Raw genomic sequence first — 17,147 nt, 5'->3', positions numbered from 1 at the left:
CCTCATTGCTGTAAACCTTATTCAGTTTATATCCAAAACTATGACTCAGTACTGTTGAAGTCAGCCAAGTCTTTCCCTGGCTTCAGGTTGTTCTGAATCAGTCTATAAACCTAAAATTCAAAGCTGCTTCTAACAAAGAAAACAAAATACATTTCCTTCAATTCCTAACAGAACTTTTGTTGTGGTTTAAGCCTATGGTTCACACCTAATCATGTTCACCAGTGATTATTCCAAGCATCATGTATTAGAGTGAAATCATCCAGTATTCAATGTTTCCTTCATTGTGTTTGGTTCATCTACAATTATTGCATTTTAAAAGGGTGGTGGCATTCTGCCATCCCTGCTCTCTCACTCTGCAATTGGGAATGGTGGTTAGGAAGGGTTGTAAACGTCATCCAGGTAGCTAAGCAACCCCTGGTATTTAAGCAAGTAAGAATACCTGCTGATCTTCTTTTAGGTGTGGGCAGGTGTGAGATAGGTTGGATTGGACTAGTTGAAAGAAAATTTGTAAAGCAGAGAATATGTGTTTTGGAAGGTGTGCTAGATGTGTTGGTTATAAGTTGCTCATTCTTGCCTTCCTCTGCATTGTGGCAAACACTTTACTTTATTTTCCCAATGGCGAAACAAGATTTGCTTCAGAGCATCACCTCAGCAAATACGTCGAATGCCTTCATGGCATTCTAGGTGGAGGCTTTCTGGTAAGTAATAATATAGTGTCTTCCTTCAAGTTTATTTTAGAGGTACTTGGTACTGCTCTTTCTCTATTGGTTACCTGAATTTATTCATCATGTATCTTGTCAACAGGAATCTCTGGAGCTGTATTTAAAAAAAAAAAAAAAAAAAAAAAAAAAAAAAAGCTATATTATCCCAGAGTTATTATTAGCTACTATTGTTTATCTTATCTAAGACATTATGGCACTTTAAAGCTGAAAAAATCATAGGGTCTAGGGCACAGAATCCAAACACAAAAGTGAAACCAAGCCTCTTAGCAGGTCGCAGTTTGCACAATGGGTTAAATCTTAAACTTTTGTTATATTATTGAACCATTCTCCTTTTAAACGTCCCTAAACAACTAGCATTTAGATACAATTCCTTCCTTTCTATTATCTGACATGTTGAGAGTTATTTCTCTGCCTTAGCTATTTATTCAGAGGAATTGAGTGGTAGTTGTCAAAGCTTTGCATTCTAATAACAGCTAAGGATGAAGAATTGAGTGACAATTGCATGATAAAGCACTTTGTGTAGTGTGAGGTGTTTACAGCTGTGTTACAGCCCCAGTGGGACTTAGAGTGGGATTTACAAAGACTGGGCTTTACACACAGAATGATACAAGTGAAATCAGTGGAACTACTCCTGCAGCACACTTGTACAACCTCTTCTGGACATGAAGTATTGGGGCTCAGCAACAGGTTTGAGTAAGGGCTGACAAGTATGTGTCTGTCCAACAGGGCAGTTCTTATTCTAGTTTCTTGTTAGGTAAGTCTGTGTAGTTTGCAAATAACTCTCTATTCTTTCTTTATGGTTTTCCAGGGTACTCTTGGGTGTAATCTTTATAAGTGGACACTGTTAAGTGCTATTATTGCTTGTGGGAGGATTCTCTTTTTAATCAGCTCTGCTCATTCTTGATTTTATGCTAAATGCACTACAGTATGGATGGTTTATGTTTCTCACAGATAGCTTCTGTTTTGTTACTTGGTGTTTCTGTCACTGGTAACTGGTTGCAAAATCTCGGAAAAATGTACATGTCTGTAATGAGATGTTTGTCTGAATTGAACAAAATATTCCTAGACTTTCTACTCCAGTCAGACTGGTTTGTCACACAGGCAGTGGTGATTGCTCTTAAGTAACTAGCATATTGACAGTAGCTGTTTTTTAAAAAAAAAATATCTTGTGGTCCTTATTGGAATAAAGTTAATGCCTGTTATTGCAAAGCATTTTATTTGCAAGATACAGCCTTTAATGTGAACAAAAACTTTTAAAGCTGAAATATTTCAAATGTAGCAATACCTCAACAGTCTCTTTCTGTGCTTAAGTGCTGTGTATACAAAAAGTGGCAATAGAAATGTACCTGTCCTGGGGTTGGTGACATCACTAGCGAGATGCCTAGTGTTAAATAGGAGTTAAGCTGAATCACCTGTACAGGCTGACCACCAAGAAACAACATAAATAAATGCCATTTGAGGACTATGTTTTATCTGTCCTCCCTGTGTAACCAAAAGGAACAGTGTGGTTTGTTTGCTCCATACCCAGGTGCTCATTCCAGCTGCAGTGTTCATTGGGCTTCAAAATGATGACTGCTGTGGCTGCTTTGGCCATGAGGGCTATGGAAAGAGCTGTGCGGTAAGTGAGCCTGTACATCCCAATCCCAGGTAACCCCAAAGATAAGGAGATGGCTGTGCTGAAAGTTCATGTTTATGTGTGCTGTGCAGATGCTGTCCTCAGTTCTGGCAGCCTTTGTTGGGATCCTTGGCTCTGGATACTGTATAACCATTTCTGCACTGGGCCTGTCTCAAGGACCATATTGTTTTACCCACCTAGAGAGAAACTGGATCTATCCTTTCACTGACTCCTCTGGAGGGTAAGTTGTCTGTTCATGAGGATATTATATCTTCCCCCATGTACACATGGGCTTTATTCCAGTACCTTTCAGCAATAATCCAGCAACCATATCAAGACATATTCATAACTTTATCCTTCCCACTTACTAAGGGCTTAACAAATGGCACCAGTTGCCCTCACTGCTACAGTGCAAAAGAAATATATGTAGGTAATTAAATCTATATATCATATGCTGTTCATATCCATGAATATCTCTAACAAAGTATAAAGTTTTAGGACTTTGAGGGATATACAAACTAGGAATAGTGGCTGTTAAGAAATTTGTCTTATCATTTATTTAGGAGTCTGTTTTGTCAGGCTTGCTTCTGAAGCTACTTTGCATCAGCATAAAGTGGCCCAGTGCCCACATTAGTGACAATGGCATACAACCTCATAAATGAAACGAGAAGGTTTATAAGAATCTTTATACACTGCAGGGTGGAGAGGGCAAGAAGTTCCTAATTATCCCTAATTAGGGTTCTCCTGCAGAAAAGTTTCAGTGTGCTATTCCCCACTAGTGCACATGAATCCTGATGTGGTTTATATCATAGCATGCTTTTAAAGTGCTTGATTATCTGGCAACCTCAAGGTTGTATCCAGCAACAGCTTATGGCTGATGCCAGACTGGAGGCAGTTTGAATACTAAGAAGCCACATAAATCTCTTTGCAGTAGAGTTTGAATTTTACATTTCAGTTGTATCTCTCCCAAGAGGGGTCATTTCTCCTTCTTCCTCCTCCGGACCATGACTGAGTGTGGAAGTACTAGGTAAAGTCCTTGCTGATGGCAAGTACCAATGTTCTCAAGATGTGAGTGAACAGTAACAGCTGAAATACTGCAGTAACCCTCCAAATTTTTTCTGTGTTTGGCTCATCCAAGTAAGCATGTGAGGGCCCAAAGACAGCAGCAAACACCCATTTGCCTCAGATCAGTGACTGCTATCTTTAGAAAAAAGGCCCTGTCCTGCAAAGCTCTGTGGTTGTTTTGAGAAATAGCTTTGCTCTTTCAGCTTTTCTGAGTTTGTGCCTCACTTTAATCAACAGTAGGAGATTCTGCCTTTACAGCTTAGATTATTTTTTTAAAGAAATTAGTACTTAGCAAAAATGTGTGTTTGATATTTCAACATGATCCTAAAGCAAACAAACTGCATGGCGTAAACCATTGCTTTTTCTATTCCCACTTAGAGTGAATATACTCAGTGCAGTTACACATTAGACATAATTTTGTTCTAGTATATGATAAGTATCCCACTCTGACACAATGTTAATATGCTTTTAATTGCTGTGTATAGGTATTTGTTTGAGTACAACAAGTGGTCTGAATGTCAAGAACCTCAAAACATTGTGCAGTGGAACGTCACCCTCTTTTCCATCCTCCTTGTTTTGGGAGGATTAGAATTCATTCTGTGCTTCATACAGATAATCAATGGCATTCTTGGAGGACTGTGTGGGCTGTGCTGCAGTCATGAGGAGGTAAGTCATTTGTAGATACACCCATGCTTTTCACATGAACGTGAAACTGTATTGCTACTGATGCTACTGCGATGTCTTACTCAGCAGTTATTTTTTTAGGTATTCTCAAGCAACAATTCCCTGTACAATTGTTTTTATAGCCCTGTTGTGATTACTGTTTTCATGTAGTGTTTGACCACATGCTTTCAGCTGTCACAGTGACATTAATCTGCATGAGAGCTGGGAGCTAGAGGGCTTTTGTCTGTCCAATGACAGATGTGATCATCAGCACTATATAGGTGATATAATTGAGATACAGATCTCCTGGTGGTTGTGGTCTTTGCCTAAACCATTGTTGCATAGTGTAGTGCTTGTCCTAACTATATTGTGTTAGCCTTGTGTTTTGTCCACAGCACCTCATAAACTAGTGACAAAATGCTGCGTGTAATGAAAACTGCAGCATCCTGGCCTTGCTTAGTAAAAGTAAGATAAGAGAAGGAATTAAATTGCACATAGCTAACAAAATCTGAAGACAGATCTGGAGGGTTTTTGAAGGATGGTTTTTTGGGGTTTTTTTGAGTGAGGAAGGGGAATTTTCTCAAAATTTCTTTAAAGCCCTGTTAAATAGTTTGGACATATTCCAAAATCTGTATCATAGTTCTAGTTTTGGAGTTACCATGGCTTCAATTATGAACCAGATATAATTTATATCACACACTACAGATAAGCATGTGTTTCACATTTTTAGTTGGCATTATTGAGTGCTGGGGCTCTTTCAAAGCTATTACTGTTTACTTCCTCCTGTCTTCCTTGCTCTAACTGCCGTTTAGAAGAGCCATGCTATGGTTGTCTAAATGTGGTTAAGTTAATTTTTGCATTTTCACTTGGATACAATATTAGCATTCTTTCCACTAATATGTTTCTTTCTTTTTGTTTTCCCCCGCAGACATATGTTTGCTAGAAACCTGGCCATGCATTGACATCAGTGCATGTGTGTGCTGTAATGAGTATTCTGTGGATTTTTTTAGACATTCCATACATACTGAAATACACATTGTTGTCAAACTGTGCTGTTGCTGTGAATTTAACTGACTTGGGGACAGCCTTTGTTGTTGGAGCCATATTCAGGTTTTCCACTAACCTGCCTGAACCTAAAGGCAAAATGTATCCTGCATTTCTTTGGTTCATTTCATCTTGGTACAGGCAACTGCCTGAACACATCACTAAAGTATCTTTATTTATTTTTCTCTTTCTACTGACACAACAGCTCTGAACTTTGTCCTGCTTTCCCAATAAAGTTCCTCTTTCATTCTGATCTTGGAATGAACATAAACTAAATCTAATCTGGCCTGGATAAAAATGAATACTGGATTTTGGTCAGCTGAACCAAAACCAAAGCAGTAGTAAAATGTGGATGATTGAGGGCGTTTCAGGATTTTTCTGATCTTCCCCTGTATTTCACAAATAAAGATTTGTATTAAAAATACCCAGCAGGTGTCAGTGATTTCTTCCCTGCCCATGCTGAAACACTGCTTGCCTTGTCTTGGGGTAAACGGCAGTGGTGGCATGAGAACATGGATTTAATGCAGTCAGGTTATAACCTGTTTTTCCTCTCCAGCAGGCTCTGCCAGAGCGGGAACTGCTTCCCTGCTTGGTTTGGCTCATTTAACTGAATCAGGTGGTTGTTCATCAATAAGGATTCAACAACAGCTCTGGGACAGATACAGCTGTACATGTGCAGTCTTAGTCTTGGGTCAGGGCTGGCAGTTGCCACCCCAGGGAGCTGAGGGGGTCCCTGCACAGCTCTAAGCCCCTCTTGCACTCCCAAGGGCAATCACCTCCTGACTGCTCCGTAACAGGCCTGAGATAAAACAGGATGTGGGCCTGACTCCTGTTTCTTACCTCACTTAGCAGACCCTCAGGCCTCACAGTGTTCAAGGAATACAGTTCAAATTCAGGTCAGCAAAACCAGATTAATCTGAAATACCTGATTCCCCCATTATCAGCCAGAAGGCATTATTGTAAGATCCTGTAAAAGAACGTCTGAAGTTCTGCTTGCAGCACATTAGAGTGAACGTTACACCATAAGTTAATCTGAATAACGTGCTGCCAACAGCATTGCTGGCAAAGTCAGCATGGCAGCATTGCTGCTGGTGATGCCATTTTTCAAGTGAAAACCAAAATGTGATAAGCTCTTTATTTCAAAAAATGAGGCTCAATTTTGGAATTTAGCTGTTCATATTGTCTCTGAAAACCAGCAAGTTAGTTTCTATTCATGGCAGGAAAATCAATTCCCACAGGTGTCAGTGCATCCTTAGGCTATTTGTAACTAGGAGGGTGGTCTTTAAAGGTAGCCAGTAATTTGAAGTGTATCTCAGGCTGTCTGCACAGTCAAATCTGCCCTGTACAAAAACATACCTGAAAAAAAGAAGTTAACTATGAAAACAAAATTGTCCACATATATCTATGCCAGCAAAACAACTCATGGATAAAAAGAGTTTGTGTTTAGAATCTCAGGATACCTAAATTTTGCAATAGCATTTATTCATGCTTAAATATGTAGAAGTACTTGAGGGACTTTAATGCCATTTCTTTGTAGTGTCTAGCCCTGTTCTGTCCTGCTGTGGGAGGGAGGAAGGAGAATATGTGCATGCACATGTGTACACACAAAATTCCCTGCAGTTGTGTGATACAGTGTCTTTGAGTGAGAAGACACACTGTTTGAAAATGTATCTGCAAGTTTAAATGGGGTGTGGAAGGAGAGAAGGTGCCTTTATTCTTACATAATGGTTATTTGTTTTTCTGGTGCACACAACTAATTAAAGAATTGAAACAATTTTATAAATTCCAATACACAGAATGATTAGGCTAGAGTTTAGACTTGAAACTTCTGCTCAAATGCATGTAGCACTAATAGATCCCTGAAGCACTAATGCACAGCATTGCTACTCACTATTTTTATTGTCATGTAAAAAACAGCCAGCTGGATTTCTTTGTTGCCTGGTGCATAAGACAGTTTTTTGGGAGGTTTATCAGTTACATTGTGGAGAAGTGATTGGCTGAGGTTGTATTCATTTTAGCTGGCAGAGAAGTCACTCATACAGAGCAAACATGACTTTTTGGTAATAGGCTTGGCATCAACCCATGAAAAATGACAGCAGTGGACAAGCAGGGCTTGCAACACCTGGCAATATGTTTGAGTAACTGGCTTACAGGTTTGCTTAATTCTTAGTATAAAATAGTTGTTTCCCGTTCTAGTGGCATCGTGTGCCAGCAAAATAACCACATTGTGATTTGGTATTTGCAGAGCTCAGTTTAAAAATGAGGTCGTGATGCAGACTACTGTACTGCAGAAGAAATGCTGCTTCTGCCACCGTTTCCCAAGTTAGCTTCTTCTAATCAAAACAGGTTATAATAGAAATAGCAGCAAATTTGATTATAAAATAAGATACCTGCTACTAATTTTGGCCTTTGCTTTTAGAAGAATATTTCAGCCAATTATATGATATTTGAGTTTTGTAATAAAAAATTAGTCATGGGGATTTGATGTACGTGATTTTAATGCAGCTGTTTTCTCTGATCTCTATGGCACAGTGTTGATGACATGAGTTCTATCTGTGCCTGTGAGTCTGGAAAGGCAGGTTTGCTACTAATTCTGATTAGAGGGAGACCTGAAAAAATTGTCCACAATGATTGAGTAAAACAGGAAATATGGGAAAATCAAGAATGAGGACTTCAAAATGAAACCTCCTACAAAAAGAGGAGAGTCACAGCAGAGAACAGGTGGAAAGATGGTGTAATTGTGTGTGTACCACCATCCCATTTCCTTGTGTGATCACATGTGAAGCAGTAGTATGGAATTAGTTAAAACAAGCAATTCAAACAGCTTTTATGAGAAGATGAGAGAAGCCTCATGTGGGAAGAGCCTAAAACAGCACATGAGGAAACACAAGAAAAATATGCTGTGATGTCATTGCTTCTAAAATTAGCCTTCCTTCTTTTGATAGAGCCTTTTGTGTTGTTGTTGTTTTTTGTTGTTGTTTTGTTTTTTGTTTTTTGTTTTTGGTGGTTTTCATTTTTGTTTGTTTGTTTTTTGGTTTTGTTTTGTTCTCTGCTCTCTGACTACAACTTTCCTATTAATAAAGCCTAAGCTCATTCTTGTGTTACTTTTCTGGCGACTCACAGGGGCATAGACTGAAGACTTGGGTTGTGCTATGAATGTTCAAACTGCCCTGGCTCTCTGTGTTACTGGGATGGATGTTTAGTTGCTCAGGGGTTGGGGAATGATGACACATGACATTGGGAAAGCTGTCTGACTTTGGCTTTGCACAGTGCAAACAGCAGGCATTACAAAAAAACAGCCAGGCCTTTTGTCCTGCACAAGAAGTCACGGGTACATAGGTCAGGTCTGTAGCTGTGCAAGCTCAGCTGTAAGCACAGAATGAAACAATTGGAGAAATAGCAGGATTTAATTTGTAAAACAGTGGAGCCACATAATGCTGTTGGAAAGAGTAATTGATTAAAAGTGTGAAAATAAGTCTGCCTTGCAGTTTCTAACCAGTGTTATTTGGGCTTCTGTACTCTGCAAGATGATCCAGACACAGCCTGCTGCTGCAAGTCAGCAACACGTTGGTTTCCCCTTGGGGTTCTCTTAATGAATCTCTCTAGTGTGAGGCAAAGTGTGGTCTTCTGTACAGAGACTGGGCATATTTATCATTTTACAGTCCCTTCTCTGTGCTGCAGTAAGGTTGAGAAACCTGCTTCTGTCACAAACTGTGTTGCAGTTTGTGTCGTGGGGAGGAGAGCATTTTTGAGCAGTCACTAGGAAATGAGAGCTTTGAATTTCCTTCCTGAGTCTGACTCCTAGACATATTTCATTTGGAAGATCACAAAGGAGGGTCTTTTAGAAGGGAAATGGCTACTTAAAGACGTGCTTAACACAGGACAGTGAGTTTACACAGTGATATTCATCTGTTGTTCTGCTAACTGTTAAGCACTTCTGTCCCTGGAATCACACCCATCACTGGTCCTTGTGAATATGAAATGACTGAATCCAGCTAGGGAGGTCAAAACACTTCTTATACTTAAAATCTTGTAAACTTTTGTTATCTTAGAAGAACAAAACTTCTAAAGTTCTTGAGAGATGGCTTTAGAGACATGTGGAAGCTCTTTGAGTTGCCTGCTGATACCTCTTGCGCTTTGGAGTATTGTTGTGAACATCCTCCTGTACTTTCCAAATGGGAAAGCTCTGCATGCTGCCACTTACCAGCTCCCCAACTATGAGTGGTATTTTGAAGGGATCTGTTTCTCAGGTGTGATGGTAAGTGCTCATTCTATGGATTTTTGATGAGTTACATTGTACTTCAAATAATATTGGGTTACTCTTCAGCAATGTAATTGTACTTTTAAAAAGCATACAGATTACTTCCACAAAATGACAGCAGGCAGAAAAAAGCAAACTGAAAAAAAGAATTAGTATACTGAATGAAAAGTTATGTATGCTATTAAGTGTAAGTGATTTTGAAGGGTGGATTGGTTTTTTTTTCCTGCTGCCTCTTTATTTATAAATAATTTATGCTTATATTATGGAGGCAAACATTATGTTGATTTAATCATCTATGGAGGTTGAATTAGAGCTCTTTTACCCAAACGAAACAAAAAGAGCTCCTCATAATGGATCAGATGTTTCTGAGCTGTATGCAGTCCAGTACTTAGAAGACTGAATACAGTTCACAATGCATCAGGTACCATTGTTATCAGGCTAAATACAGAGAATTGTCTCACTGTGGCTAGCATAGTAGGATTTTCTCTGTTATATTTTTAGTATGCTTGTCTGCAGTAATAAACTACCGTGGAGTTTCCCACTGTTCATGCTGTTCACTATGTTCATAAAGACCTGTAGCCTCAGGAGCAGAAAGCAGTTATGCGATCAAAGTGCATTGCACACAATCAGTGCCTAAAAAGGATTCATCTGCATAAATGAGGTTTTTTTATGAAGGTGCTGAGCTGTTATTAAAACATTAGACATTCTTTTGAAATTGTGTATTCTCCTTAAAGCAGAAGAAAAACCTTATCTCTTCTAGCAGAAGAAAAAGCTACCAGACAGGGGATCCAAACAGAAAAACATTCTAAATGTGTGAAAATGTGAACTGCAACAGTGATATTGATATTTTGAAGCATTTTTAGCCTTCGGATTATTACCAATTTATTAAAAATCCATATATCATTCTGTTGCAAACAAGTCAGCGGCTTGTGAGAGGATATTGTTGTGACTAAGGGACATTCTTTTTCATACTTCCTTTTTCAAACCTGTGCCTCTCTGAATGACAGTTTGTGGTTCTGGAGCCCAGATCCTATTTTTCAAAATTATTTTAGGATCATGCTTAAATAATCCAATAGTCTGAGAAAACCAGTATGGATACCTGACAAACACATGAAAGTCCAGGTGAATTTAGTGAAAATCTTGCATTACTGACCTTTTCTAGAGTAAGTGTGTTGGTAAGGAAGGGAGTACCCTGATGCATGTGCCTGTGTCAGCAAGAAGGTGTTGAACTGATGTGTTTGTATCAATAAAATATCCTTCTTTTCACTGGTGTTGATTCTTTTACTTGTAAACTTGGTTTTATTGTTTCAGCTTCACTGGTGCAGCTGTGCCCAAGCTCACAGGGTTTTATTGTGATGGGAGATGCTGTACTCTTGTCTTTCAAGTACAAGACACCAGTACAGCAACAGCCTACTAAAATCATTCCAGTTCCATGTGTGCCTTGAGTAACTGTGCTCTCCTATGGATCAGTTTTAAAATATCAAGACAGCAGACGAGATGCAGTCCCTGCCTTCCATGGGTGAAGGAGACTTCGGCTTAGTATCTGCAGTCATCTCACTGACCTTATGATGTCCCCTTACAGATCCTTCTTTTGGCAGTAATTCTAATAACATTGGAGTGTAGTGTGTTCTATGGGTGCTGCCAGAGTGAGAGCTGTAACAAAACTTATAGGGTGAGTCTGTGTTTTATTTCTGTGCATCTCCTTAGCATTTGTTTTGAATGCCTTCCTGCTCCTGTGTTTCCAGCACATCCTGCTGCTCTCTCCATTGCTCTATTTTCACTTCCTTTTACAGAGAATGATTCTAAATTGGGTTGCAAGGTCGCAGAAAATGTAGTATAAGCAAGATGAAAGAAAATTAGACACACACTTCCTCCAAATCCTAGTAAAATAAAATAAGAACATAGAATGAAGTGCACCATCTAAATAGCTTCATCCCTTTGCCTGCATCATTTTGTTCAGGAATATCTCAATACATGCTATCTAGGATGCAGACATATTTAATATATGGCTATGTTCCTCCAGTATTTTGGGAAACAACTTTACAAAAATGCAAATTTAAAAATCCCACCTAAATAATATCTTACTTAGAATTGTAGAACTATCTTAAACTCTGCCTTAATCTTTACTTTGTATGTGTATTCTTACTACTCTTTAACTGCTGTTTTCTTTCTGAATTTTTAAGACTGGGGAAATCAAAAGTGAAATTCAACCCCAAAGACTGAATGGCAGGCTAGGCAGACTGAATGACCTGAATGTTCGCTGTTGACACTATCCCCACACTGCAATATTTCTCTCTCTCTATTTGTTTCAGAGTTTTATTTCAATTGTGCTAGCCCTGCTTGGAGTTGCTTTCTCAGGATACAGTTGCATCATTTTTACCCTGCATTTGATTCAAGGCCCTTTCTGCAATTCCTCAAGTGGATGGAATTATATTTTCAAAGACACTGCCGGGGGGTGAGAAACATCAGTGTAACTCTTCTGGAAGAAATTGTTCATCAAATCAGTAGTCAGAAACATTCTTCTTACTTCAGTCTGGTGTTTCTCTAACAGGTATCTTGCAGATTACCGTGCTTGGTCTAAGTGCACAGAACCTGCTAACATAGTGGAATGGAACATCATTTTACTCTCGATTTTGATAGCCCTCAGTGGACTGCAGTTGATCATCTGCATTCTCAAAGTAGCCACTGAGTTGAAGCGAACACTCTGTGGGACTTACTCTGTTTTTGTCCAGGTAACAAAACATCTGAGGTTCATTTCTTCAGCATTTTCATGTCACTGTAACTCTGGCAATTTCTCTCAGTTGGGGACCTACACTTTTGGTTTATGCATTCTCTATGCTACTGTATATTTTTTCCAGAGAATATGTACTGATAATACATATTTGTTGGTTTTGATTAATCCACTAATTTCTTGTGATATACAGTGGTTGGTGGCTGCTCACTCTGACCTTTAAGACCAGGACTGAGCAAAAAAAAGTGGTTAGGAAATCAACACTAATGCCATGTCCATTACTCCTATGTCAGCAGAGGTTGCTGAGCACCTTTCTTTTAACATTCAATTTACAGACATTCTTACCAATGTGTAGATTTCACAGCAATGATGAGAGAGATTAGCACTTTGTTTTTTATTTGCAGGCTGGAATTCTCTGAAAATGGCAAGAAAATCATCGCTGCTTCTCCCTCACCCCCAGAAAAAGAGAGAGATGGCCTCTCCATAATCCATAGTGGTAGATTTGAGTGCTATGAAGGAAAATTAAACCCTTGTCTTAAATGTGTCTGTCAAGCTTCTCTATTTTGGATGAATTATATTTGAACTGTCAAACATCTGCATTTCTCTTTACCCGTCCTGTTGCCCCTGGCAGAACCACTTCATTTTTTTTTACCTTCCAACTTGTGGCAATAGGGATGTTTGAATGCAATGGAATTGCTTTTGTATTGAAATCGCCTTTTTTACTTTTTTTTTTTTAAATAAACTGCTGTAGAACTACTTTAGTACTCCTTTGTCATTGCTTAGACCATATGACTATGTGTTGTTCCAAAAGGGCCTGGTTCAAAGCCCAGTACATCAGGAGAGCTTGTTAGTACACAGTGTGAAGCCATGGTTTCTAGGTGAACAAATTTTAGTTACAGACAGACCATGATGGCCATGGAGGGCAGAACCTACCTTGCTCCTTCTGTCTTGGAGGTCCTTAGCTGCAAAAAGTAATTGCTGAAAAAAGTCTATCAAGTCTTCCTGTGGTAAAAAAGGCACCCAGGCCTGATTGACAGATTAGACAGACAGTTCTGAACTCAGCTGTGCTTATAACTTATAACATGTTAATAATTGCACTGGATTTCTTTTCACTTTATACTTCAAGGCCAACTTTTCTTCTAGTCAAGTATGATGTGACTTGAGGGACCATATGAGGGAACTTTGTGAGCACCCAATGCTAGCTTATTAATACTCTTCCAAGTGTCCTGACCTTGCTACGACGGAAGGCTAACATTCTTGACAATAATGATCAGATGAAAAAGAATAATCTATTTTAAATTAGCAGGTACAAGGTATTTTTACTTTCTCAGAGAATTATTATTTCATTCCTAGTGAAAATTCAGGGATTTGCAATGAAGTGGACATGTGGCTCATTTGCAGTTGCATAGACAGCATTTGGCTGTATTCAGCACTCTGGTTTTGAGACAACACCCAGAGGAAAGATAAATATGTGCTTCAAACTTGCAGTAATGCATGAATTCCTATTACATCAGAACTAGTGGGATTCAGGCAAACTGGCATCAAATATTAAATAGTGTTAGAAGTGCAAACCATACAATAAGTGTCAGCTTTGGGTAAGTTATTTAGAAATTATAGAATATATCAGTAATTTATATATCTGTTTCATGACAATATTGAAATTTTGCCTTCATATTCTTTTATCAGATTGTTTTGACAAGCTGATTTCTTCCTGTAGGACTTCAAGAATGCATTGAAAATTTTAATTGCTTAGTTTCTATTAAGCCTTAAGAAGTAATAAAGTAATTAATAATATTTAAGAATGGGGCTAGTTTTTTGGGAAATAGTTCTAGGCGGCATGGATGGTCAGAGGTGCATGATAAAAAAAACATTATTATAAAATGAGGACTGTGTCACTGCACACTTGTTTTTCTCTAGGCTTAAATAAGTGACATATCATTTATCTTAAACAATAATTCTACATTCTTATGGATTTGTGGATATTGTTTGGGGACAGAAGAAAAAGAAAGAAAACTTGAAGATCAGCCTGTGCTCCAACCAAACATCTCAGAGAATCTTGCTGATTTCTTGCCTGCAAACAGTGGATCTGTCTTTAATTCATCCTTTTTTGTGTGATTGTGTCTGGTGAATTTACATTTGCAGTCTATCACAGACATCTCTTATTTTGAGGGCTTAAATTAAATAAAGAGACACGTAATAAAGTTCTTGTTGAACTTCCTGATCCTGCAACCCTCTTTACCCGTAATCCAGAATCTGGTATCTCCATTGCCGTAGTCTGATTCAGCTGTGACATGGTGGTTCAGATTTTAAAAGGGCAGTTTATTAAATTGAAATTGGTGGTTAGAATGCTAAAGGTTAACAGTGGGCTGTATTTCCAAATTTAACAGCCAGTTTCATGCAGGGCTTTTGGACGTAAGGCAAAGTTAACCTTCATCTAATCAATTTTAAACTCTTGATTCAATCCTAAATATTTTGTCTCTAACCAGAGGTGCTATGAACAGTGCCTGGTAGCAAAACCAAGATTCCTGTAAAGAATATTAATTAACTGGCTTGAAATCTAGACACGGCCAATGGCCCTGATGGTTGTGTTTGAGGCAACATGGCCATCCAGTTGGAGAACAGGGACCTCACCCTACATTAGCAGGGAGAAGTCGCCCTCAGGGCCAGGACAAGGCTTGCACCATGATGGAATATGAGAAACACTTTCTTGCAGAAGACTTCCTAGATGTGAAATGCACGTCCTGCCTGTTGAAATCCACGCATAAAACCCCCTAGGCTCAACAGGAAGAAAGCTGCTGATTTGAGTTTATAAACTCCTAGCAGAGGGGTGTTAGAGCTGAATACGCAGTAAGAATTCCAGCATTATTTGTCCCCCACAGACAGTGCATTTTGCTAGAGTATTAGGATGCTGTGTCTCCAACAGTAATGCCATTCTTTTAAAAGACTGCAACTGAAAGAGACTTGGTTTTGACAAAAAATAATTCTGGACAGAGCTTTGTAGTAAAATAGCTTGGGACCCCATCCACACCTTTGCCTTTTAGGGTATATAAATCCTTGTGTAGTTAAAAGAGACTCTTGCTAAACTACAATTCCCTGATTGTTCTCGTGTTGGATGGAGGGATTTTCCACGTAGAGGGGCAGAGGACAAAGAAAGCTGCACCAGCTCTTTAAAGGGTGTTTAACTGCAGAGATTTGCAGACACCTGGAGCAGCAGCATGGGCAGCAAGCAATAGACACACATCATTCAAATCTGGGAATTGCAAAATGGCGGAGTTCAATTTTCAGTGATTTTATTGAGAATTTTTTGTCAGAATACTCATCTGGGGATTTGTTTATTCTTTTCTTTCAAGGAAAATTTTTGAAGTAAAAGATCAGCTTTATATTTTCAATGAAATTTTGGGGATGTTAAAAACAGTCAGAGTGTTTCAGCATCCTCAATATGAGAAATGAAGTACTATGGTTTAAAACAATAAAGGGATATTCATGACACCAAACTGTAGACTCATAATCTAAGCAATTAAATAAGGTCTTTTTATTTAGGTCCTGAGACAAGAGAAGTTCCTGTTTTTCAGACACCATCTGAAGATAATACAGACTTAAGCTGAGGAACCTTGGTCAGTTTTTTGAGTTGCCTGCGAAAAAGATAAGAGGAGTGTGCTTAGGCATACAGATAATCTGAGAGCTTGGGGGAGGCACCATTAAAAATGGGAATGGAAGAATATTGCTTGCCAGAAGTTTTTGTTACATTTTACATGTACACAAGAACAGGCAGTTCTTTTGCAAATCAAGGAAGAGCAATTTAGAGGATTCAGGGCTCTGAGGCAAAGAAAAGTTTTTATTTTTACCCTCAAATGAATTTGGAGATTTCAAGGGTATTGCTTGAGTGCTTTTTTGGTTTTTTTCTTCCCGAATCCAATGGAAATCTGAACAAAAATAAGCCAAATAACTCACATATGCATGAACAACTTGTTTATGCACTAATATATTAAGGAATTATTTTGAATTTAAGTACTATAACAGGAGGTAAATGTTTTCTGATTTTTACCTCTGTTAATTTACAGATGGGGCACTGCACTACTGACCTTCATCCATGGCAAAAGAAAAAAATCCCTACAGAAATTATTTTGAGCGTGTGATAGCAACCTGTGAAACTCCAGAATTTCATCATAGATTTGGTCAGATTTCAAAACCTTGGCTTTGGCTTAGTCATTTAGAGGAAACAGAGTCCTCCATTTAATCCAGATGTGTAGAAGGTTCCAGAAAGTGAGATTATGAAATTCAATATTCTGACAGTGCCCAATAGGAGTAATGATTAAAATTGCTGTATTATCATGTACCATAGTCTTGGTGAATAAGTTTTAAATTTTTATGTCATTAAAGGAAAACTGCTATACTTTATTCATGTCTTGAATATTAGTCTTCTATTCAAAATAATCATAATTTTTCTGACCAGTATTAAAATAGCTGCAAAGGAGACTAAAGATAATTTTAAACTGCCAAGCAATGGAAAATGTAATTTAGAATGTGTGACTGTCAGTGCTCACAGCAAGATGAGATTTTTAGGAATTCCTAAGTGACTGAAAACGCATAGTTTTTAACAGAAGTTTGCAGGTGGCTTTGTATGAGCAAGCTGCTAATTTAAGTTTCAGACACAACCATGCTGTAATGGATATATACTAAAAAAAAGTGCCATTGCAAACTTTAGGTGGTTTTTAAGTGTTCCGTGTTTAAGGTCCGATTTTGTTCTTATTTTCCAGTGAGACACTAGCAAGTACAAAATATTTACAGAGCTTGAATAAAGCAAAAGAAGCCTTTGGCACTGGGTAGTGTATTCAGATAACGGTAACAGTTAAGATTATCTGGATCTTATGTTTTTAATAATTGAAGAATGTGGTTTATCCTGTGTGGCAATAGACTAGGAGGAAGACAACATAGGACTGTCATTTTGCTGAACCTCATTTCAGCAATTCTAAAACTGCTTGTAAAGGGGATGCAAATGTTCCCCATCCCCATCCATGAATAGCTGGTCCTTTTCATCTCTACCAA

At 38.4% G+C, this 17,147-nt stretch overlaps 2 protein-coding genes across 2 annotated transcripts; both read left to right on the top strand.

The window, feature by feature from the left end:
* Positions 1–443: 443 nt before the first annotated feature.
* On the top strand, positions 444–5,533 carry TM4SF1 (transmembrane 4 L six family member 1). Its single transcript, XM_085068808.1, has 5 exons — positions 444–698; positions 2,251–2,340; positions 2,430–2,578; positions 3,888–4,068; positions 4,994–5,533. The coding sequence occupies exons 1-5, from the start codon at positions 522–524 to the stop codon at positions 5,006–5,008; spliced, it is 612 nt and encodes a 203-aa protein (XP_084924934.1). The 5' UTR covers positions 444–521; the 3' UTR covers positions 5,009–5,533.
* A 2,720-nt stretch (positions 5,534–8,253) lies between these two features.
* TM4SF18 (transmembrane 4 L six family member 18) lies at positions 8,254–12,859 on the top strand. The gene is made up of 5 exons (XM_085068810.1): positions 8,254–9,367; positions 10,953–11,042; positions 11,683–11,825; positions 11,922–12,102; positions 12,506–12,859. The coding sequence occupies exons 1-5, from the start codon at positions 9,191–9,193 to the stop codon at positions 12,518–12,520; spliced, it is 606 nt and encodes a 201-aa protein (XP_084924936.1). The 5' UTR covers positions 8,254–9,190; the 3' UTR covers positions 12,521–12,859.
* Positions 12,860–17,147: the final 4,288 nt, after the last annotated feature.

This window comes from Lichenostomus cassidix, chromosome 9, assembly GCF_008360975.1.
Source record: "Lichenostomus cassidix isolate B80296 chromosome 9, HeHo_3.0, whole genome shotgun sequence".
Taxonomy (NCBI): Eukaryota; Metazoa; Chordata; class Aves; order Passeriformes; family Meliphagidae; genus Lichenostomus; species Lichenostomus cassidix.
The sequence above is the reverse complement of the archived record's forward strand: the minus strand, read 5'-3'. Positions and strand labels throughout refer to the sequence as shown.